We start from the raw sequence: 25,230 nt of genomic DNA on the forward strand, positions 1-25,230 counted from the left end.
GCTTGTTCCATCTGCATCATTACACCAAAACCAGCTTTTCTGAGTTGTGCAGGTGGGAACTCTCCCTGCAATGTAGCATATGTTCCTGTAACCATCCTGGCCTCAATCTTCATTAGACATTGTCCTTACCCATCTACCCCCTTCCCTGTTCCCATTCCAGTACTACACAGCCCTCATTCCACCAAGGCATCCAGTCTTTTTACTTGTCTCCTTCTCCACTACCCTCACCCCTCCCCCCCTTTTCTGCACTGCCCCTTGCCTAACCTCCCGACTGCACCTAGCTGCTCTACTCTCCACCTTGTCCCTGCATGCTCCCAGCAGCACTTTAACGTCCCCCACCCCTATCCTGCTATCCTTCCCTCTCCCCAGCCTCCTGCTTACTCCCAACTGGTTGACTCTCCCATAGTGCTCAGCTGCTCGCAGTCTGGCTCCAGTTGCCAGAGACTGTGGTCATGCTTGAGTGAGAGTTTCGTGTGTGTGTGTGTGTGTGTGTGTGTGTGTGTGTGTGTGTGTGTGTGTTTATTTTTGACAAAATGACTGTCATAATTCACATCTTAATCCACAGAAACAGTTTCAGAAAAATTGTCCTACAATGTACTCTTGTGCAAGTGAAGTATTAACACTTGCATTTGCAGATACAGTTAAGTACTGGACTCAGGATAAAACCAGTCATTTTTCCTATGGCACCAGAAATTGCCATAGAGTAGAATGCATCAGAAGCCATATATTAATCCTTCCAGGCAGACATAGATCAATTAATGAAAGTATCACAAATCAATAAATCACTCTCATTTTCCCAGAAAGGAGATGATTACTGAAACACCAAAAACGTAAAGGGTGTCAACACCCATCAGACTACACTTCACTAGCCTTACATAATAATTTTAAAGAAAATAATATTGATAATAATGACAGTGAAATTCGCCCAACCTCTTATGTTTTACACAACACCCACCCCAGTCTCTTTTCGATTTCACTATTTCACCATCACAGAGAGAGAAGGGAAAACATAAAATAAAAACTCACTAGTAAGGCAGCTTCCATTTATAGTGGGATATAAATGGGTTCAGGCTACATGTGGAGGAAGTGAGACTCCTGTCATATGGTAGAGAGATGCTCTTGTATACTCCACGTGGGTTTTTGGTGTGTGCTTGTGACACACTCATGATCAGTTCATACATAAAGAAGAGAGAGCGATGGTGGAGTGTATAAAACACTGTGTGTGTTTCCTTGCTATTGCTGTTTAATGAACACTAATAATAAAATAGCTATTATTGACTGTGCACCAACATAGAAAGCACCATTGAATGGTCAATTCATTTGGCCTATAGGACCAGTAGAATCGTACCTATGAGGTAGACATAACTTCTTAACTTCAACAGCAGCAATCACAGGCTTATGCAGTGACATAAATACAAAATTTCAGCGTAAGGGGGCTTCCTTCAGCCAGCAAATACAAGGGACATCCAGAAAATAAAGATCTTTTAGTTATACAGAATAAAAACACACTATTTCTTGGAAACAACAATTTTGTTACATACGTGATGCTTCCTTCTTTCCTCTACATAATCACACCCCAGATTTAAACATTTGTTGTGTCTGATCACAGACTTCAGAGTTCCCACATCATACTCTTCTGATATTAGTTCATTAAGCCAAATGATAAGTGCATTCTCCAACTCTCCATCATGTCCAAACTATTTACTATTCAGAAACTCTTACAGCTCACAGAAAAGGTGGAGATTGCTGCAAGCCAGGCCCGGACTATAGGGTGGATTATCAAAAATTTCCCATCCAAATTGATCCAGCAATTCTTGAGCTGCGGCAGCAGTGTGAGGGTGGGCATTATTATGAAGGAGAGAGATTCCTGCAGAAAGCATTTCTTGCTTTTCGTCTTTGATGGTTCACTGTACTTTTCAGTGTCTGTTGGCATGAAATACCAAAAGAACATCTTTAAAATCTCAGAATGTGGTTGCCATGAAATTTGGTGTTGAGATAGTCCATATGAAGTTTCTCGGGTTTTTGGATGGTGAGGGATGATGCCACTCAAGTGATTGATGCTTGCTCTCCGGGGTGATGTGATACCCAGGTGTCATCATAGTCCAATTGAGAAAAGTGTCTCCGTCTGTGTGTTGCCGAGCCAAGAATGCTAATGCTGAGTCCAGTATTAGAGTTTTGTTTAAATCACTCAGTTTCTGCAGAAATCACCATGTACAGTTTTGTTGCATCCAAGCTGTTGTAATAAACAATTTCACCAAGCAAAGAAGGAGAAATGTTTGGAAACACAACGTTTACATCTTCAACTTTTGTGGTCCTGTCCTCCTCAGTTGCGCGTAATACTACGGTATATTGATAATTTTCACTTATGGACCGTCTGACTGCAACTGAATAAAACACAATTTTAGTGCCATATGCGTTTCGCCTTTATTTTCTGCAAGGCATCATCAGTGGCCTGGAATATGTACATATGTTAGCTATTTTATTTACATTTTTGTCACTGTGCCTATAGGTTATAAACAGTTCTGGTGGTTGGTATTTCCTATGAAGTGGTAATGTTTTGAACTGTACTTACAGGTTGTGTAGACAGTTTCTTACATATTACGCTCCTGTTCCATTTTTGGTGTTGTTCTTCTTCCTATGAGTGCCAATTTGCTGTTTTTTCCGCATTCCACAGCACTATGCACTGAATGCTTGTTTTAATGCAATGTTTTGGTTTCTGTTGCCGACTGTCAAATGTTTTTGCCAAAGATCGAATATTACTGCCAAACTTATGAGTGTAACTATTGAAGTATCTGTGGTCTGTTCGTGTATGCATTTGTGTGTGTGTGTGTGTGTGTGGTTTTTTTTTTTTTTTTTTTTTTTTTTTTTTTTTTTTTTTTTTTTTTTTTTCGTATTAATTTAATTTTATTGTATTTATTTATTTATTTTTGTTTTTTGTCCTGTGTATGTGTGTGTGTGTGTTTTGGTGTGATATATATTTTTTTGTGCTGTGTGTGTGTGTGTGTGTGTGTGTGTGTGTGTGTGTGTTATCATTTCCTTTATTAAGTGTAGTAGGGAGCCTGTGCTGATGTGTGTTTGTTCATTTATCACATGTTTGTTTTCTGCTATGGCTTTCTGGATGTGGAAGTTTTCTTGCATTTGTATAAGATGTTTGTCATGGTTGCTTATTCTCATTATTTTCATTTCTTGTTCCATGTTTGTAGGATGATGGTTGTAGTGTTTTAAATGCTCTGCAAATGTGGAATGGTTTGTTTCATACTTCCAACATCTGATATGTTCTTTGTATCTTGTTTCAAAATTCCTGCATGTCATTCCTATGTATACTGCATCACAACTTTGACATTCAAGTTTATATATTCCTGATTGTTGGAATTTGTCCCTCTTGGTAGCTGGCTGGCTTATGTGTGATTGAAGGGTTTGCCCAGGCTTATATGCTATTTTGAAGCCCTGTCTCTTTAGGATGTTTGCAACTCTGTGTGTTAGTTTATGTGTGTAGGTCATGGCGTACCATCTGGTTCTTTTCTGTGTGGTGTTGTCATTGTGTGTGTTTGTTGAGTGTGTTTGTAAGTTTTCAGCTTGTGAGTTCTTTTGTATTGTGGAAATGTTGTGTTTGTTTTTTATTTGTGTTTTTATTTTTTGATTGAGCCTGTGTACCACATGTGTGTCATACCCGTTGTTCCTAGCTATTTGTATGATCGTGTACATTTCTTGTTCATAGTTTCTCTTGCTGAGTGGGATTCTGTTTAATCTATGTGACATGTGTCTTAGTGCTGCAAGTTTCTGGCTTTGGGGGTGGTTAGATGTGGAATGTATTATTGTGTCCATGGCTGTTGGTTTTCTAAAGATGTTAAATGTATGTTTTCCATTTTCTTTTTTAATTGTAATGTCAAGAAAATTTATTTGATTTTCTTTTTCAAGTGTGAATTTTATGTTCTTATGAGCTTTGTTTATTTCTGAATGGAGTTCATCTATTTTTTCACTTGGCTCGTCTGCCAGACAAATAATGTCATCCACGTATCTGTACCAATATATGATTTTGAAACTTTCATTTGTGGTTATCTTATCAAATATCTGATTTTCATATGTACGTATTCCAGGCCACTGATGATGCCTTGCAGAAAATAAAGGCGAAACGCGTATGGCACTAAAATTGTGTTTTATTCAGTTGCTGTCAGACGGTCCATAAGTGAAAATTATCAATATACACAACGTTTAGTTCGTCAAGAGTGAGGTAACTGTCTTTCAAGATTCTGTGTTCATTGCAGTTTTCAGGCCTTCTGTGATGAGCGATTGGCGTACAGTTCATGTTTCGTTACGTACATTTGTTCTTCAATTGTTGAACATTTCACACTATTTCCTCACATTTCTTTCCTTCATTCCATTATTACCATACACGGCTTTCAATTGTCGGTCAATATCTGCCAGTTTCACTCTTTTGAGTGTTTGGAAATCGAATAACACTCCTTACGTCACCATCAGTGGGATATTCAATCATGCAGCTCATTTTGACCACATGGCAACTGCACAAGGATGTCTTCTTGCAACTTCTATCAATAGCTGCTGCAGAAACCACTTGTCACTGAAAAAAGGAAGAGGAGTGCACTGTGTGAAAGGTCTTTTGTCTGAATACAGTGACCACTTGGTTTAACGAAATTGTGGCAGAATAATATAAACAGGAATTCTGAAAATTGTGACCAGATTTGATAAATGTTTAAATGTAGGAGGTATTGATGTAGAGAAGTGAAGGAAGCTTCAAGTACATAACAGAATTGTTTCTCCAATGAAAATAGTACTTTTTACTTTGTATAACTCAAGGGTATTTATTTTTCTCGATGACCTTTGTAAGATGGAAAAAAGACTGGACAAAAGGAGTCTAGCCTGGGATTGAGCAAGGAAGTGGCATACAGCAAGACTGGAAAAATGAAATATAGTAACCAACGTAATTTTAAAACTTGGTACGTGAGAGATGGTAGGGAGGGATAGCAGAGAATCTGACAGAACAATAAGGTATAATAAAAGCAGATAGGAGGAAAAAAGTCTCCCTTTCCTAGTGTTTATCCCATCATACACAAATGTGGTTTCTCAGAATATTCTATGTTCATTTTATTTCCAGATGCTCTTCGTCTCACAACAGTCATTAGTTAACCTGAGAGAGGGAAGTTGTGAGCTCAATTGTGTAAACTTTGTTCTGTGTGTTATCGTATTTTAACTGTTTGTTTATCTGTTATGTTATCTGAGATGGTGATGGGGGATCAGACTTGCATTTATCTAAAATAGCATGGAAACCCACATGAAAACCACACTTAGGCTGACCGATGTACCAGACCAATCTGTGCCTGGCTCTCTGCCCTATCTTGCAAGCTAGCATATTGCCTATTAAGCTGTGTCAGCAGGTTATGGAGAAGCGGGAGTAGGGGAAAACCAATTGGTGTAGAAAAATTATAGAATAGACTACTGCCAAATAAAACGATGGAAGAACTGCGCAGTATGAAAGAAAAATGAACAATTTAAAAGTAAAGTTGTGAAATAAGTTATTGTAGTAATGTGGATTAGCTAAATAGCTGTGCATAATATTCCTCTTGCTCGCCTTCACAGAACATATATTTCACTTTTTGTCGCAGTTCATCAGAGAATCTACTCATAAACATTAAAAAATTCAAAATATAGCGATGATTAGTAGTAACATAATGAGGTTTCAGTGTGAAAAGCAAAACAGACATTGAGCAGTTATCATCATATTCGTTCCATTTGAGACTGTAGTACACATACACAAAGAGAAATTATACAAATTTATTCTTAATTCAACTGTCACCAGGAAAGATTTGTTTGGAATCCACATGTGATGGGAGCTCATCCACCCTATATTTAACAATTATCATGTTACATGGGTGGGTGCCTTTCTTCTTATTAAAACATCACAATCTGAAGAAATTTAGAACCATTCTTCAGTCTTAGTTGCACATTTTTTAAAATTTGTGACATGTTTCAATCTCTCTGGATCAGCTTCAGATCTATGTAGTCATCATGTCTGTGTCAGAACCTCATACTATGATATGAGGTTCTGACACAGATGAGATGAGTTGCTGGTGCAATTACGTAGATCTGAAGCTGATCCAGAGAGGTAGAAACATGTCGCCTATTTGAAAAATGTGCAACTTAGAGTGGAGAATAGATGAGAATTATTTTAAATATCGGTACAGTTGATGTTCTCTAGTGACGAATATGTAGACTATGCTGACTTGAAGAGATATTCCTGTATGTCACCTCTCTTCAAGTAATGTGCATTTTGATGATGTAAAGTGTGGTCCCGATGAGGCCGTTGTCTTATAAAAATGTTTTGACATTATTGACAAATTTTGACCAAATTGTCAACAAATGCACGTGTATGTATGACAGTACACTGGTAAGTTCCAAATAAGTCAGTCAGGTAACTGGGCTCCCACACATGCTCTAACAAACTCTAAAATTTAACTTAATATTATCCATGTTGTATGGAATTGAATGAAGTCAGCAGCTGCATTATTTAAATTTATAAAATAATGTTTACTGCTTCAGTCACTTTTTGCTAATGTTTATTTGCACGATGTGTTTTGGCAGCATGCTACTGTCATCAGGTAATATTACAATTACATGTGCGTTAGTCTGAAGTGTAATGAGGTTTACTTGTGCCAGTGATGTTATGTACCAGAATTTAACAATTTTTGCTGGAAATTTGTCTGACACACAGAACACAGTAATAAAATCGTAATCATCACATAACATACTGATGATGTTGTGTTTAGTTCTGTGCTCCGTGTGTCAAACAAATAAATTTCCAGCAAAAATAGTCAAATTTTGGTACTTAACAGCACTGGCACACACAGTGAATAATCCTCATCACACTTCAGATTATTGTGCATGTTTCAATCCCGTCTCCGGCCATCCTGATTTAGGTTTTCCGTGATTTCCCTAAATCGTTTCAGGCGAATGCCGGGATGGTTCCTTTGAAAGGGCACGGCCGATTTCCTTCCCAATCCTTCCCTAACCCGAGCTTGCGCTCCATCTCTAATGACCTCGTTGTCGACGGGACGTTAAACACTAACCACCACCACCACCACCACCACCACCATTGTGCATGTAGCTGTAATGCACCAGATGATGGCAGCTTGCAGCCAAAATGCATCATGCTAATGAGTATTAGTGACTTACATTTTTATGTTGACTTAACAGTGAGCTGTAGTATTCATATGCGTGGAGTATTTTTGTGAAGTTTTATTGTTGATTTCATGTAATATCTATTCATGCCATATGTACATGCCTATTTGATAATTAACTTCACTTCATCAGGCTGAACTTGGCATCTTATTCCAACCACAGGTGATGTTAAGGGAGCACAACCATAAGTTAATTTCCAGATGAGTCAGAATTTCTGTGATTGTACTCTCCTACTCAGTACTTGAGACGTACCTAGTCCTAAATGCAAACGAGTCTTCAGTACAACCAGATACCCTGTATTATATCCTGTATGGATGCATTTTACTTGGTATGCAGCAGTGTGGATTTGTATTGAATACATTCTGCAAATAACGAAACATGACATTTTCTTGAATCCGACACCCTAATGTCATTTTTGTCTCGTAAGTGAACTGAGCAAGCTGTGTTAACATAATTGGTGCTGTGAAATTGGAGTTGATTCAGATAGAGTAATTGCTCAATCTCCAAAGAAACGCCTGTTATGTAAACAAAAGAAGTTGTTATACCTTTTCAACAAATTGACATTAGTGATACAGGTATGAGAATTTTTGGATTAAAGGTAACACTTTCAGCCATTTACACATGACTGAAGACATTACCATTAATCCTCATATACTGACCAGCTGTTCTTTCACTCTCCATCTGAAATAGAAGATGGATGTATAAAAGTTAGTGATACATTTCAGTAGTTTGGTACATCCATTCTTCTTAAAAATTACTGAAACCTGTACATTTCTTCACTCAGGTGGAGGTTTTTCATTGCATTTGAGATTTCTGATAAACTACTGCTGGAAAAGATAATTCATTTTGCATATCTGCAAGGGAGTTTACTCAGTAGAATTGTATTGAATATTTTTAAACATTGTTCTATCATTTTACATATATGCATCAATCAAAAGGAGCTGGAGTGCTCTTTCTCCAATGAAAAAACTGCAGAAGGCAGAATTTAATATTTTGTTAACTATCATCAGTGCCAATGTATTTAACAAACATCTACATTAACAATTTTGATTTGTTGATCTCTTTCTCCTGAAGGTCTTTACAACAGTTTGTAGATAAGATTTTGCTTCTGAATTGTTGATTAATTGCTGTGTAACTGCCATTAATACTTTATATAACATCTCAATTCAGCTGAGTTTGTTAGCAAGGCTCCCTTTGAGTCAGTAATGAAGCACACTGATTCAAATGTAAACTGATAAATTTTCTGTGAAAAAAAGTAGCAAGTCAGGTTTTATACTAAGGTAAACTTATCTATTGTGTGCCCTAAAGTATTGGAATTTGTGCCAAAGATCTCCCTCGCCTTCCTTAACAGAACTGAATATTTGTTACTGGCTTTTCAGGAACTTATGTATCAGCATCTTGTTGCACCTGCTAAGCAGGAATATGTTTTAGATTTCTGAACATTTATTTCAATGCCATTAATTGTCAATAAAGTCTGTTTGTTGTCAGCAGGTTTAAGACTGTGCCATTAGTAGTGGATTTCTAACCAACTACTAGAGATAATTCTCAAATAGCTTATTAATGGATAGACCACCCAAAGAGAACACAGTGACATTGTAAACAATATATATTTTTTTTTTTCGGCATTTGGTCACACACTTAGTATAGTAACCAAGTAATACACAAAATGGATCCAAGTCACACAAATATGGCTTTTATTTGTAACCTCTGAACAGTAACAAAAATAGTCTCTTGGAACTGCACCACAAGATACAGAACAGCTGGTGGTACAAATTAGAATAACTTGGAGGAGTTCAGTCAGCACTACTCTACACATGATGACACCGCAGTTCGCGCACTAACACTCATACACACTAGTAATAGGATACAACACACATCTCCCTTTTGTGAAATGGGCACCTAGGTGATGGAGGGGGCGCCAGTGGCGTGACGAAAAACACATTCATCAGATATTGAGCAGCGCCAGTCTGTGCCGACAGAGGGGGCGGGACGATGCGTGGCAGACACCGGAACATAGGGCATGAATGTGTGGTGATGCCAGAGGGTGACTGGCTTATGCAGCGCCTGATGACAGAACTGGAAAGGAGGGTGTGACCTCAGTCCAAGTCAGTGGCAACGGCAGCTGCTATGCGCAAGCTCGTAATTGGTAAATCCTTGACCAAGTTCTGCACTTCAGTATTAAAATAGAAGCAAAGCAATTCTTCACAATCAAAGTGGGGGTCAGGACCCACAGGAAGGTGGGACAATGTGACCGCTTTGGCATCTTTAGAAGATGAAGGCCGAAAATAGATTTCGTAATGGTAGCGAGATTAGGTGGGTAGATCAAATAACTAACGAGGAGGTACTGAACAGAATTGAGGAGAAGAGGAATTTGCGGCACAACTTGAATAGTAGAAGGGTCGGTTGGGGGGACACATTCTGAGGCATCAATTTAGTAGTGGACGGAAAAAACCATGGAGGGAGACCAAGGCACGAATACACTCAACAGATTCAGAAGGATGTAGGTTGCAGCAGTTACTCAGAGATGAGACATTTAAGCAGTCATTTTTCCTGTGCTCTATACTTGAATGGAATGGGGGAAAAGAGCATTAATAATAGTTTGGTGCACAAGTTCATAGAATTCTCTATGTAGTCATCATGTCTGTGTCAGAACCTCATACTATGATATGAGGTTCTGACACAGACGAGATGAGTTGCTGGTGCAATTACGTAGGAATTTACGAATGGTACTCTCATTGCTTCCTGGCATCAGCGACATCCAGTCTCTTTCCAGTTTATATTCTAAAACCAAAAAACTATGTTTTGACAATAAATACTAAGTGATTTCATTGATAGCTGTTTCTCCTCTGCATATTTTCATACAGTCTGATACATGTGCTTTTTATTCCTTTTATGTGCTACTTTTAAATCATTTAAATGATAGGTAGTACCTTTTTTTGCTGTTTCTCCTGTTGACACAATAACTGTCTTTCTGTAATAAAATAATACTCCAAGGTAATAAATACTGCATTGTGAATGGACCACTCAGTTTGACTAGCAATGCTGTCCGCACACACCAACATCTTAATACCACAGTGGGAGAGCAAATTATATAGCATACACTTGAGTTTCTGTAGTTTTTGTAGTCAACCAACATATTTGGTATATTGAGCATGGATATTTTATTTTGAATACTTTGTTGAGTCACTTCTCATAACTAGTAAACTTTTTCCCCTTACATACACATTGTTATTATATTGTATAGCTGTGACTAAGTTCATATATCACTGACAAAATGTAAACTATTGTAGGATATTGGCAAGAAGAATGGAAAGTTGAACAGTTTTATTAAGGATCAAGAAAGTCGGCCTGAAGTTGGAACGAAACTGCCATCTTTACTCATCACTCCAATCCAGCGAGTACCAAGATACAGATTACTACTACAAGAAGTTCTCTCCTACACTCCAAAGTCACACAAGGATTATGCTGCATTGGTTGGTATGTTACAAGTGTAATAGATAAGCGTAAGTCAAAGATCAATACGAGAATCTTAACAAACAGGAATTGGTAACAACTGATAAAACAATGTATCAGTTGTTTAAAAATGAATGTGCTACAAAACACAAGCGTGGTTGAGTGGTTCATCTTTTGTCAAAAATGGAAACTCCAGATAAGAATAACAACAATATAGGAAACAACAGATTGCTTCTTATCATAAAGAAATCACGTCAAGTTGCAGCCAGGCACAATTAAGGCACTCACACATAGCTTTCAGCCACAGCCTTCATCACACACACACACACACACACACACACACACACACACACACACACACAAAGTAACTTGACGTGTATTCTTTACGGTAAGTAGCAATCTGTCATTCCCCACGTTGTTGGTTCATCTTTTGGGTTGTTTTGCTGCAGCCTGGTTGGAGTCCAGGCAGTGAGTACACACAACAGCACAGCTCCCAGCACTTGAAGAAGCCAAATGAGTCAGTCATCAAAATATTGTGAATAAAACAGTCGCAACAACTCAGCTGTACAATTGGAAGTACACCCTCAATTTCCAGTGAGCCCTTACTTTACTAAATGTGTTATTTCCCATATCTGTCATTTCAAAATCCCACATAAGCAAGCTTAAACACGAAACTGTATCTTATTCACACCAATGCAGCTTGATTGTTTTATTCAACACTTCAAGAAGCTCTTAATCCATTTCTTTTTTAAAAATAATTTGGAATTGCTTGCACATTCCGTTTGCCATGGGTGCAGTCGATGGCCAACACCGCTCTAACAACAAAGATCATATTCTTACTTCACATTCCAGTTCTGCAAACTCCGTATGTTTACTCAAGTTCAGAAGTTAAATAACATTAAGTACAGGCATCTTAATGTAAAACTTAATGGTTTACTTTTGTTTATTTATTTATTTATTTATTATTTTAAAAACATTTCTTATTGTTACTTTCGCATATGGTTCCTAAGGTGCACTGCTGAGTCTATCATACAAGAAGAAGCAATTGATGATCACTGATGGTTCCAGTATAGATTTTTCAAGGTGTCGAAGTGACTGTAGGTTGATAAAAGATAAACAAGACAAAACTTCTAATTGGTGTGATGAATGGCAGCTGATTCTTAAAGTAGAAATGTGTAAGTTTATGTGGATGAATAGGAAAAACACACTCATAATGTTCGGATACAGCGTTAGTAGTTTTCTGCTCGACACAATAACGTCATTTAAATATCTGGGCATAATGTTGCAAATCAGTATGAAATGAAAAGAGGATGTGAGAATTGTGGTAGGGAGGGCGAATTGTCGACTTCGGTTTATTGAGATAATTTTAGGAAAATGTAGTTCATCTGTAATGGAGACTGCATATAGGACCTATCCTTGTGTACTGCTAGAATGTTTGGGATCCACATCAGTTCGGATTGAAAAAAGACATTAAAGCAATTGAGGTAAGCTGCTAGATCTGTTACCAGTAGGCCGGCCGTTGTGGCAGAGTGGTTCTAGGCGCTTCAGTCTGGAACCGCGCAACCGCTACGGTCGCAGGTTCGAATCCTGCCTCGGGCATGGATGTGTGTGATGTCCTTAGGTTAGTTAGGTTTAAGTAGTTCTAAGTTCTAGTGGACTGATGACCTGAGATGTTAAGTCCCATAGCACTCAAAGCCATTTGAACCATTTGTTACCAGTAGGTTTGATCAACATGAGAGTGTTACATATATACTCTGGGAGCTCAAGTGGGAATCCCTGGAGGGAAGAAGGTATTCATTTCAAAGAACATTACTGAGAAAGTTTAGAGAATCGGCATTTGAAGCCGATGGCAGAATAATCCTACTGCTGTCAACTTACATTTCATGTAGGGACCATGAAGATAAGATACGAGAAATTAGGGATCATACAGAAGAATATAGACAGTTGTTTTACCGTCACCTTATATGCGAGTGGAACAGGAAAGGAAACGACTAGTTGTGGTACAAGATACCCTCCACCACACACTGTACAGTGACTTGTGGATCATGTATGTAGATGTAGACAGTATTATGGAAAGGATAGACTGCTACTCCCATATGGCAGAGATGTTAAGTCACAGATAGGTACAACAAAAGACTGTCAAACAAAAGCTTTTTGGCCAAAAAGGCCATCTTCTGAATTAGACTCCCCCTACACACACACACACACACACACACACACACAAAAGCATGCACATACACGAACGTAACTCACACACATGACTGCAGGCAACTGAAACCACACTGCGAGCAGCAGCACCAGTGCATGATGGGAGTGGCAACTGGTTGGGGTTAAGGAGGAGGCTGGAGCAGGGAGGGGGAGGGATAGTATGGTGGGGCTGGCAGACAGCAAATTGCTGTAGGTTAGACTGAGTGCAGGAGGGGAGAGGTGGGGAAGGGGGGGGGGGGGGGGATAACGGAAAAGGAGAGAAATAAAAAGACCCAGGTGTGATGGTGGAATGACGGCTGCGTAGTGCTAGTATGAGAACAGAGAAGGGGCTGGATTGGTGAGCACAGTGACTAACAAAGGTCGAGGCCTGGAGGGTTACAGGAACATAGGATGTATTGCAGGGAAAGTTTCCACGTGGGCAATTCAGAAAAGCTGATATTGTTGGGGAGGATCCATATGGCACAGGCTGTGAAGTAGTCATTGAAATAAAGGATATCATATCTACATCTACATGGATATTCTGCAAATTACATTTAAGTGCCTGGCAGAGGGTTCATCAAACCACCTTCGCAATTCTCTATTATTCCAATCTCGTATAGCGCGCGGAAAGAATGAACACCTACATCTTTCCGTATGAGCTCTTATTTCCCTTATTTTATCGTGGTGATCGTCCCTTCCTATGTAGGTCGGTGTCAACAAAATGTTTTCGCATTCAGAGGAGAAAGTTGGTCATTGGAATTTCGTGAGAAGATACCGTTGCAACGAAAAACACCTTTCTTTTAACGATTTCCAGCCCAAATCCTGTATCATTTCCGTGACACTCTCCCCCATATTTCGCGATAATACAAAACGTGCTGCCTTTCTTTGAACTTTTTCGATATACTCCGTTAGTCCTATCTGGTAAGGATCCCAGACCGTGCAGCAGTATTCTAAAAGAGGACGGGCAAGCGTAGTGTAGGCAGTCTCCTTAGTAGGTCTGTTACATTTTCTAAGTGTCCTGTCAATAAAACGCAGTCTTTGGTTAGCCTTCCCCACAACATTTTCTATGTGTTCCTTCCAATTTAAGTTGTTCCTAATTGTAATACCTAGGAATTTAGTTGAATTTACGGCTTTTAGATTAGACTGATTTATCGTTTAACCGAATTTTAATGAGTTCCTTTTAGCGCTCATGTGGATGATCTCACACTTTTTGTTATTCAGGGTCAACTGCCATTTTTCGCACCATTCAGATATTTTTTCTAAATCATTTTGCAGTTTGTTTTGATCTTCTGATGCCTTTATTAGTCGATAAACGACAGCGTCATCTGCAAACAACTGAGGACGGGTGCTCAGATTGTCTCCCAAATCGTTTATATAGATAAGGAACAGCAACAGGCCTACAACACTACCTTGCGGAATGCCAGAAATCACTTCTGTTTTACACGATGACTTTCCATCAATTACTACGAACTGTGACCTCTCTGACAGGAAATCACAAATCCAGTCATATAACTGAGACGATATTCCATAAGCACACCATTTCAATACGAGCCGCTTGTGTGGTACAGTGTCATAAGCCTTCCGGAAATCCAGAAATATGGAATCGATCTGAAATCCCTTGTCAATAGCATTCAGCACTTCATGTGAATAAAGAGCTAGTTGTGTTTCACAGGAACAATGTTTTCTAAACCCATGTTGACTGTGTGTCAATAGACAGTTTTCTTCGAGGTAATTCATAATGTTCGAACACAATATATGTTCCAAAATCCTGCTACATATCGACGTTAATGATATGGGCCTGTAATTTAGTGGATTACTCCTACTACCTTTCTTGAATATTGCTGTGACCTGTGCAACTTTCCAGTCTTTGGGTACCGATCTTTCGTCAAGCGAACGGTTGTATATGATTGTTAAGTATGGAGCTAATGCATCAGCATACTCTGAAAGGAACCTAATTAGTGTACAGTCTTGACCAGAAGACTTGCTTTTATTAAGTGATTTAGGTTGCTTCACTACTCCAAGGATATTTACTTCTACATTACTCATGTTGGCAGCTGTTCTTGATTCGAATTCTGGAATATTTACTTCATCTTCTTTTGTGAAGGCATTTCGGAAGACTGTTTAGTAACTCTGCTTTGGCAGCACTGTCTTCGATAGTATCTCCATTGCCATTGCGCAGAGAAGGCATTGATTGTTTCTTGCCGCTAACATACTTCACATACGACTAGAATCTCTTTGGATTTTCTGCCCCTAAGGGGCCTCATAACGCGCCTAACGTTGGAGCTCCCAACTACCAATAATCCCATCCTCTGCCATTGCCCGGGTCTTGCAGGCTGAGCGGTTTCCTCTGAAATAGGACAGGCGACAGCATCTGGCTCAGTGATCGTGTCAGCCACAGACAGCACCTGGACCCTGTTTGTCAAACAAACTGGGGAGGCCCTACGTGCGGTCGCCTGGGAAGTCTTTCGCCGCCTGCTTCGCCCAGGGGCGACCGCCCACTCGACCACAGGTGAGTGGTCAGCCTCAGTGCAAGCAGTAACTGGGTTGGCCACTGGTGAGGACCAATTGGCCACCGGTGAGGACCAATCGGAGGGCTCTGATGTGCTGGACGTCTGTTGGATCATCACGGACAGCCCACAACAGTGGTGCCCATCTGCTGCAGCCTCAAGCTGTGTAACCGAAGCCATCACAGCCTGAAGCTGAGAACAAAGTGTCACCAACTCGGCTCACATCTGCACACAACAGTCGCACTCCGTGCCCCTGTCCATAATAAAGGCCATGGAAAACTAAACTATGCAGATAAACAGACTATCGACTCGCGCTACGGAAATTTACATTAGAACCTGACGAAAACGCGCGAACTGTGTCCAGTAATACGCATATATTCAAAAACCTAACTACTGAAGCCCTCAGGTGAAACTAAATAATTTTCCCCTGATAAGGAACTTGTAATATGTCACAAAATGTTTCCTTTCTGACACAAATGAAAGCGCGAGAACTGTGGCTATTAGATTTTAAATTTACATGCAGAAACTCAAGAAACTAAACTATTAAGGCACGCAGATATAATAAAATTCGCTCCTGGTTAGGAACTCATAAATGTTACAAAAGCGGTTTACTTATCTGTAGCTGCATCTGTGGCGGTCGGCTACTGCTGCCTGACTGAGTGTTCAGCAACAGGACGGTCTACTTGTTTCTTGGCCACAGTTCATCAGTGGCCATTCTAGCGGACAGACAGCTTGTTGGTTGTCATGCCTACATAGAATGCAGCACAGTGGTTGCAGCTTAGCTTGTAGACCACATGACTGGTTTCACAGGTAGCCCTGTCTTCGATGGGATAGGTGACATTAGTGACTGGCCACAATGGGACGTCGTGGGTGGTTAGTTACTGTGCCCTCACTGTGAGAATCTCTGCTCTCCTAGACCAACACCTTCAACCTATTACGTGGAACCTACCCTCCGATATAAAAGATACCAACCATTTCCTCCACCGACTCTCCGCAATTCCTGTCCCTTTACCACACGCTGCCCTGTTTGTCACTATTGATGCCACCTCCCTGTTCACTTAACATCCCTCATGCCCATGGCCTTACTCTTATTGAACACTACCTTTCCCAATGCCCAACTTATTCCGAACCAACAATCTCCTTCCTAGTTGCCATGACCCAACTATATCCTCACCCACAATTACTTCTCCCTTGAAGGCATTACCTAAAAATAAATTCAGGGTCCGGCTATGGGCAATCACATGGCACCATCCTGTGCCAACATATTCAAGGGCTGTCGAGAGGAATCCTTCCTAAAAACCCAGAATCCTAAACCCCTCACCTGGTTGAGATTCATTGATGTCATCTTTGCTATCTGGATCGAAGGTGAAGACATGCTATCCACATTCCTCCCGAACCTTAGCAACTCCTCCCCCCATTTGCTTCACCTGCTCCTACTTAACCCAACAAGCCACCTTCATAGATGTTGATGTTCACCTCAAAGATGGCTACATCAGTACCTCCGTCCATATCAAACCTACTAACCACCAGCAATACCTCCACTTCAACAGCTGCCACCCATTCCATACCAAGAAGTCCCTTTCATACAGCCTAGCCATCCATGGTCTTGGCATCTGCAGTGACAAGCAGTCCCTCTCGAGATATACCGAGGGTCTCACTGAACCCTTCAATGACCAAAATTATCCTCCCAACCTTGTGCAAAAACGACTCTTTTGTGCCTTATCTTTCCACTGTCCCACCACCACCCAAAGTCCCACCGTGTGACCACAGATGAGCATTCCCCTCGTAACTCAGTACCATGCAGGACTGGAGCAACTGAATTACATTCTCCACCAGGGTTTTGATTAACTCTCGTCATGTCCTGAAATGAGAAATGCCCTGCCCGCTGTCCTTCCAACCCCTCCCACAGTGGTATTCTGCCGCCCACCAAACCTACACAGTATACTCATCCATCCTTAAACGACCCCTGCTCCCAATCCTTTGCCTCATGGCCCATACCCTTCTAATACACCTAGATGCAAGACCTGTCCCATACATCCTCCAGCTACCACCTACTCCAGACCGGTCACTGACATCACATATCCCATCAAATGCAGGGCTACCTGTGAAACAAGTCATGTGGTCTATAAGCTAAGCTGCAACCACTGTGCTGCATTTTGTGTAAGCGTGAAAACCAACAAGCTGTCTGTCTGCTTGAATGGCCACCAACAAACTGTGTTCAATAAACAAGTGGAACGCACTACCAAACATGATATCCTTTTTTTCAATGACTGCTTCACAGCTGTGCCATATGCATCCTCTCTACCAACACCATCTTTTCTGAATTGCACAGGTGGGAACTTTCCCTACAATAAATCCTATGTTCCAGCAAACATCCTGGCCTCAACCTTCTTTAGTCACTGTACTCATCCATCCAGCCCCTTCCCTGTTTCCATTGCAGTACTACACAGCTGACATTCCACCACGTACACCCAGTCTTTTTATTTCTCTCCTTTTCCGCCCCCCTCTCCACCTCTCCCATGCCTTCTGTCTAACTGGTAGCACTTCACTGTACGTCACCCCCACCATACTATCCCTTCCCCTCCCTGCTCCAGCTTCCTCCTTACCTCCACCCAGTCACCACTCCCATCAAGCAATGGTGCTGCTGCTCGCAGTGTGGTTTCAGTTGCCTGAGACTCCAGTCGTGTGTGAGCTGCGTGTGCATGTGCATGCGTACGTCTGTCTATTGTTGATGAAGGCCTTAATGGCTGAAAGCTATAATTGTGAGCTCATTTTCTTGTGCCTATCTGCGACTCAGCATCCCCGTTATATGCTGAGTACAAACTTTCCTTTTCATAATATTGTTACATTCCATCCGGGATTTCCCATTGTTTGATTACTAAAAAAACGTTTTAAAATATGTAAAAGCATGTACATTATGTATGTATTTGATAATTTAGGCACCGTAGTTAATCGATATAGAACATAGTAAAAAAACTGATTTTTTGCAATCAAACAAGGCACTGGACATCAGATCACAGAGCTAGCTAACATTTCTATTGATTTGAATGGTAAGATTATAAGTGATAATTCACAGATAAAGAAATTGTTAATGACCATTTATTGAGTGTAGTGGAGGCAATAAGGTCAAAAAATTCAACAGCAAAATCAAGGCAGTGTGTTTAGAAACAAACTTCTGTAAAATTTAGTGGTCTGTTACTGTTATCCACTTCTCCATGTGAAATTAAGAAACTGTTAAATAAGCTCTGTATGAGCTTTCATTTTTAAAGATGTTTATTTCGTATAAAATTGTCGTGTAAGAAGTGCAAATCCTTTGATACATACATGCAATACTAAGCCAAGACAATTTTCCATATAGATTAAAATGTATCATAATAAAGTGATATTAGGAAAAGGATAGATTACTAATCACCAAGTAGGTGACATGTTGAGTTGCAGGTAGGCACAACAAAAAGACTGCTACACATTTAGCTTTTGGCCAATCGCTTCTTCAGAAAAGAAAATGCAGACACATTCACACAAGCAAGCACGTGTCATGCCCACAATACTACCATCTCAGGCAGCTCTGACTGGAATACATATGGGTCCCAGCTGCTGGAGATGGTGGTCTTGTGTGCTTGCTTGTGTGTGTGTTTCTTCTCCTGAAGAAGGCGGCTTTGGCCGAAAGCCAAATATGTAACAGTCTTTCCGTTGTGCCCCTCTGCAGCTCAATGTGTCATGTTTATGGTGAGTGGTGATCTCTCCTTGTCCTAATATTGTTGAAATTCTGACCTGGAGTCTCCATTGTTTAATAATTCAATGATATTTACCATATACGTGATAGAAGTAGTGTCAGTAAGTACCAGTTTTCTTCAATGTTGACATTATTTTCTAAAAATTTTGAGAAAGTTGTTTACTTGCAGCTGTTCCATACCTTGATTATATTAATATAATTAACAAATAGCAGTTTGGATCTCAATATTGTTACTCAACTGATATAGCAATCCTGTTCATACACTGACTAACTAAATTCTACATATATTAAATAATGGAACAGAACGAGTCCATGTTTTCATAAGGCAAACTAAGATTTTAAAGAAATAATAGTATAGCTAACAAATAAATCACATCATATTAATAGACTACTTTAGTGCCTGCTGCTTTGCTCGGTTAGACAGTATGGTCTACACAGAGTTGTTGTTATTGTTTATCAAATTTTTGTTTTTCATAAATTGCAACGCCTTCTAAACTTTCCACACTAATTAAGGCCATAGAAGTATCGTCTTTTCCAGATGTACTGCTGATGAAAAGAAATTCCGGTAACTGGAGTCAAAAAATTTGTTAACCATGCCTTTTGCATTCTTGTGGTGATATTTCCATAGAAACTTTCATCCCCAACACATGTTTCTTTATATCTAACTGAGAAGTGGCATATCAATTTTCAGTGATTTACCTTTTAAATTTTTTTTTAATATAGCGAAATAATTTCTTAAAAATTATCATCTCCTTTTTCACCACCTTAGAAACTGAATTTCCAAAAATTGTGAAACACATACTTCTTTTATATCTAACTGAGAAATCAAATACAAATTTTCATAGATTTAGCTTTGAAAATGCTTTCATAATGGAATAATTTCATAAAATTTGTAATCCCCTATTTCACTCTCTTAGCTGTTAGAGTTTACAAAAACATTAATCTACCTTTACATATATACTCCACTAGCCACCAAACGGTGTGTGGCAGAGGGCACAATTCGCGCCAAAGTCACCTTCCCCCCTCCCCCCCCTTCCCCCCTCCTCACCCCCACCCCCTGTCCTTCCACTCGCGGATCGCGCAAGGGAAAAACGACTGAACGCCTCAGTACAAGCTCTAATCTCCCTTATCTTTGAATGATGATCATTGCGTGATTTGAAAGTTGGTGGTAATAATATATGCTCTACATCCTTGGCGAAGATCGGATTTTGAAATTTAGTGAGCAGCACCTTCCATTTAGCGTATCGTTTGTCTGCAAGTGTGTCCTATTTCAAACTTTCTATGAGAGTTGTAATGCTCTTGCTATAGCTAAATGTATGAGTCACGAATCTTGCCACTCTTCTTTGGACCCTATCAATCTCTTGAATGAGACCCAACTGGTAAGGGTCCCATACAGATGAACAATAAGACTGAACGAACTAACGTATTGTAAGCTATTTCCTTTGTTGAAGGACTGCATGCTTCAGGATTCTACCAGTAAACCACAATCTAGAGTTCGCCTTGCCCTTTACTTGTGTAATCTGATCATTCCATTTGAGATCATTTCGAATAGTCACACCTAGATACTTGACGGGTGTTGCCACTTCCAATGACTAGGCATTTATTTTGTACTCATACATTAATGGGGATTTTTGTGTTGTTATACACAGTAGGTTACACTTTCTAATATTGAGAGATAACTGCCAGTCATTACACCATGCATTTATTTTCTGCAAATCCTCATTGACTTGTTCACAACTTTCACGTAATACTACTTTCCTGTAGACTACAGCATCATCAGCAAACAGTCTAATGCAGCTGTCAATACCACGAACCATATTGTTTGTGTAAATCGTAAAAAGCGGCGGACCTATTACGCTGCCCTGAGGCACACCTGAAGCTACGCTTATTTCTGTTGAAGTCACCCCATTTAGGATGGTATACTGCCTCTGTCTGTTAGAAAACTTTCTGTCCAACCTCATATATCATTTGATGGACCATAAACGCGCTCTTTCTGAAGTAAGTGACACTGCAGAACTGAGTCGAAGGCCTTTCGAAAGTTGAGAAATATGGCATCAACCTGTGAGCCGGTATCTAGAGCCTGTTGTATATCATGCATAAAGAGGGCCAGCTGTGTCGCGCATGACATCTGTTTCCTGAAACGCTGTTGGTTTCTGCAGATGAGCTTCTCAGTTTAGAAAGGTCATTATGTCTGAACACACAATATGTTCCATGATTCTACAAGAAATCGATGCCAGTGAAATTGGTCTGTAATTATGTGCATCCGATTTTCTCCCATTTTTATAGATTGCTATGATCTGGACCTTCTTCCAGTCCCTTGGAACTTTCCGCTGTTTCAGTGATCTCTGATAGATGATGGATAAGAATGGTGCTATATTTGTAGTATAGTCAACATATAATCTTACGGGGATATGTCTGGGTCAGATGCCTTCCTGGCATCGAAGGATCTTAACTGTTTTACAGTCCCAGATACCCTAAACTCTGTCAGCCATCCTTGCATTTTGCATTTATTCAGTAAATGAAAGGGGGAATGGTGCTGCAGTCCTCTACCATAATTAAGTTTTTGAAAGCTAGGTTTAGAATTTCGGCCTTCTGTTTATCATCATCCGTTACATTACCCGTACTGTATTGAATTATTTGTAGCGTTCATAGATTTTACGTACGACCAAAATTTTTTAGGGTTACTTTTAGAATCTGCAGACGAAATATTGCTTTCAAATTCGTTAAAAGAATCTCTCGTTGACCTTTTGACAGCTGCTTTCATTTTGGATAATTTCTGTTTGTCAACAGGGCAGTCACTATGTTTAAAATGACTGTGCAAAATTCTCTGCTTTCTCGGCAACTTCCTAATATGTTTGTAGTACCAAGGTGGATCCTTTCCCTCCCCTATATTTTTGCTAGACACATACTTCTATAGCACGTGGTGGACAATACCTTTAAATTCCGACCAAAGATGCTCAATATTTCACATATTTCTTTTATTTGTAATTCAGAAGTCTAATACCAGTTTTCATAGACGCACCATTAAAAAAATTTCTTAGTTCTTTAATAATGATTTATTTTTTAAAAAAATTTTGCCAACTATTTTACCCACTTAATGGTAGAATTTCCAGAAATCCTGAAACACATTTTAGTTGTTCTAGCTTTAAAATTGACTTAATAGCACTATATTTTCAAAAAGCTTTTCACCTCATTAGGAGTGGAGTTTTGAACAAGTCTTCCTAAACAATGCCTACAGTGTAAGATCCAAAACCTCCACACATCTCAAGTTCCTGGCCTGAAAAATGTGTGTGTGTGTGGGGGGGGGGGGGGGGGGGGGAGGTAACAATACCGAATTATTCTACATCTACATCTACATTGATACTCCGCAAGCCACCCAACGGTGTGTGGCGGAGGGCACTTTACGTGCCACTGTCATTACCTCCCTTTCCTGTTCCAGTCGCGTATGGTTCGCGAGAAGAACGACTGTCTGAAAGCCTCCGTGCGCGCTCTAATCTCTCTAATTTTACATTCGTGATCTCCTCGGGAGGTATAAGTAGGGGGAAGCAATATATTCGATACCTCATCCAGAAACGCACCCTCTCGAAACCTGGCGAGCAAGCTACACCGCGATGCAGAGCGCCTCTCTTGCAGAGTCTGCCACTTGAGTTTATTAAACATCTCCGTAACGCTATCACGGTTACCAAATAACCCTGTGACGAAACGCGCCGCTCTTCTTTGGATCTTCTCTATCTCCTCCGTCAGACCAGTTTTGTTAGTGTGAAGCAGGTCTAAAGCATGCATATGTTTAAGAATTTATATATGAAGCAAATTGCTAAAACATTGAAAATATCAAACATAAAATTCTTAATGTTTTCTAAAGTGCATGTACTTACAATCTATTATGGATTCTGGGGATTATTTGAAAAACTGGCTCATGTTTAGAGCACCTATCGACCCATATGTATACAGTGTTGTTGTTGTGGTCTGGATTCGTCTTGTCTTTTGGTCTCCCTCTATGATTTTTAGCCCTCACATTTCCCTCCAATACTAAACTGACAATTCCTTGATGTCTCTGAATATATCCTATCAAACGATCCCTTCTTTTATACAAGTTACATGCTACAAATTTCTTACCTCCACAATTCTTTTCAGTACATCCTCATTCATTATGCACTTACACATCTGATCTTCAGCACTCCTCTGCAGCATCACATTCAAAGGCTTCTATTCTCTTCTTGTCTGAACTGCTCATTGTGCACTTTTCACTTCTGTACCAGGTTACACTCCAAAACTTCAAAGATTTCCTAACACCTAAATTTATATTTGATGTTAACAAATTTCTCTTCTTCAGAAACTCTTTTCTCCCCATAGCCTTTCCACATTTTATATTCCCTCTTCTTCAGCCATCATCAGCTATTTTACTGCCCGAATAGCAAAACTCATCTACTACTTTTAGTGTCTCATTTTCTAATCTAGTTCCATCAGAATCGCCTGATTTAATTCAGATACATTCCATTACCATTGTTTTGCTTCTGTTACTGTTCATCTTATATTCTTCTTTCAAAACCATGTCCATTCCATTCCACTGCACTTCCAAGTCTTTGCTGTCTCTGGCAAAATTGCAGTGTAATCAGCAAACCTCAAAGTTTTTATTTCTTCTCCCTGAACTTGAGTTATTTCTCCAAATTTTTCTTTTCTCCTTTCTCAAATCCTGCTTCCCTTTCATGCCCATCAGCTCTTATAATTGTCGTCTGGCTTCTGTACAAGTTGATACAACCTTTTATCCCCTGTATTTTGTCCTTACTACCTTCAGAATTTCAGAGAATGTATTCCAGTCAACATTGTCAAGAGCTTCTCTAAGTTGATAAAAGCTATAATCGTAGGTTTGCATTTCTTTAACCTATCTTGTAAGGTAATTCGTAGGGGCAGTATTGCCTTGTTTGTTTTAACATTTCTCTGGAACCCAAACTGATCTTTCCTGAGGTTGGTTTCTAATAGTTTTTTCAATCTTCTGTTAGTATTTTGCAACCATTAACTGACAGTTCGGTAATAATCACACCTGTCAGCACTTGCTTTCTTTGGTATTGGTACATTCTTCTTTGAGTCTGAGGGTATTTCCCCTGTCTCATATATCTTGCTCACCAGGTAGAAGAGTTTTGTCATGCCAAGAATATCACCTGTTCTGAAAGAATGTCGTCTACGCCGGGGGGCCTTGTTTCAGCTTAGATATTTCACTGCTCTCTTAAATTCTTCTTGTAGTATCATATCTCTCATCTCATCTTCGTCTGCTTCCTCTTCTATGTCTGTACTATTGCCTTCAAATTCATCTCACTTGTATATACCCTCTATATACTCCTTCTGCCTTTCACTTGAACTTATGATACTCGTATAACTGCTGCTCTTTTCTTCAAAGGCCTCTTTTATTTTTCTACAGGCAGTATCTGTCTTTTCCCTAATTATACAATATTCTACAGGCTTACATTTATTGTCGCGCCATTCCTTATTAGCCATTTAGCACTTTCTATCAGTCTCATTTTTAGATTGTTGTATTCCCTTTCATCTGCTTCATTTGCTGCATTTTTATATTTTCTCCTTTCATATATTAAATTTAATATCTCCTGCGATACCCAGCCTAATCCTTGTTGTTTTATTTATTTGGCCCTCTGCTGCCTTCATATTTCATCTCTTGAAGCTACGCATTTGTTTTCTACTGTATTCCTTTCCCCTTGAACTCTCGATAACTTATGGTTCTTTCAACTTATCCAGGTCCCAGTCCTTAATTTTCTACCTTTTGGAAAATTCTTCAGTTCATAACAAATAAATTACAGTCAGTCCACATATGCACCTAGAAATGGCTTATAGTTTAAAATCTGGTTGAAAAATCTGTGTCTTACCATTATACAAACAATCAAACTTTCCACTGTCTTCAGATCTCTTCCATGCATACAACTTTTTGTCATGATTCTTGAACCAAGCGTTAGTGATGATTAAATTATTCTTTTTGTAAAATTGTACCAAGCAGCTTTCTCCCAGTCCATACCCCTACCATTTTTTTTCCTTCTCTTCCTTTTCTGACTGTTACATTCATTACCCCTCACAATTAAATTTTCCTCTCCCTTAACAATCTGAATAATTTCTTTTATGTCATCAAATATTCTTTCAAGTTCATCATCA

General features: G+C 39.6%; 1 protein-coding gene across 2 annotated transcripts in view; it reads left to right on the top strand.

Annotated features, from left to right (window-relative positions):
• The window catches only part of LOC124794820 (putative protein tag-52), a 141,335-nt gene that overhangs the window by 39,146 nt on the left and 76,959 nt on the right, over window positions 1–25,230 (top strand). The window contains exon 4 of one of the 2 annotated variants that reach the window (XM_047258478.1): window positions 10,485–10,671. In XM_047258478.1, coding sequence (XP_047114434.1) covers window positions 10,485–10,671 — 187 coding nt within the window. The remainder of the gene's footprint in view (window positions 1–10,484; window positions 10,672–25,230) is intronic. The other variant, XM_047258479.1, reaches the window with a different exon arrangement.

This window comes from Schistocerca piceifrons, chromosome 4 (genome assembly GCF_021461385.2).
Source record: "Schistocerca piceifrons isolate TAMUIC-IGC-003096 chromosome 4, iqSchPice1.1, whole genome shotgun sequence".
Taxonomy (NCBI): Eukaryota; Metazoa; Arthropoda; class Insecta; order Orthoptera; family Acrididae; genus Schistocerca; species Schistocerca piceifrons.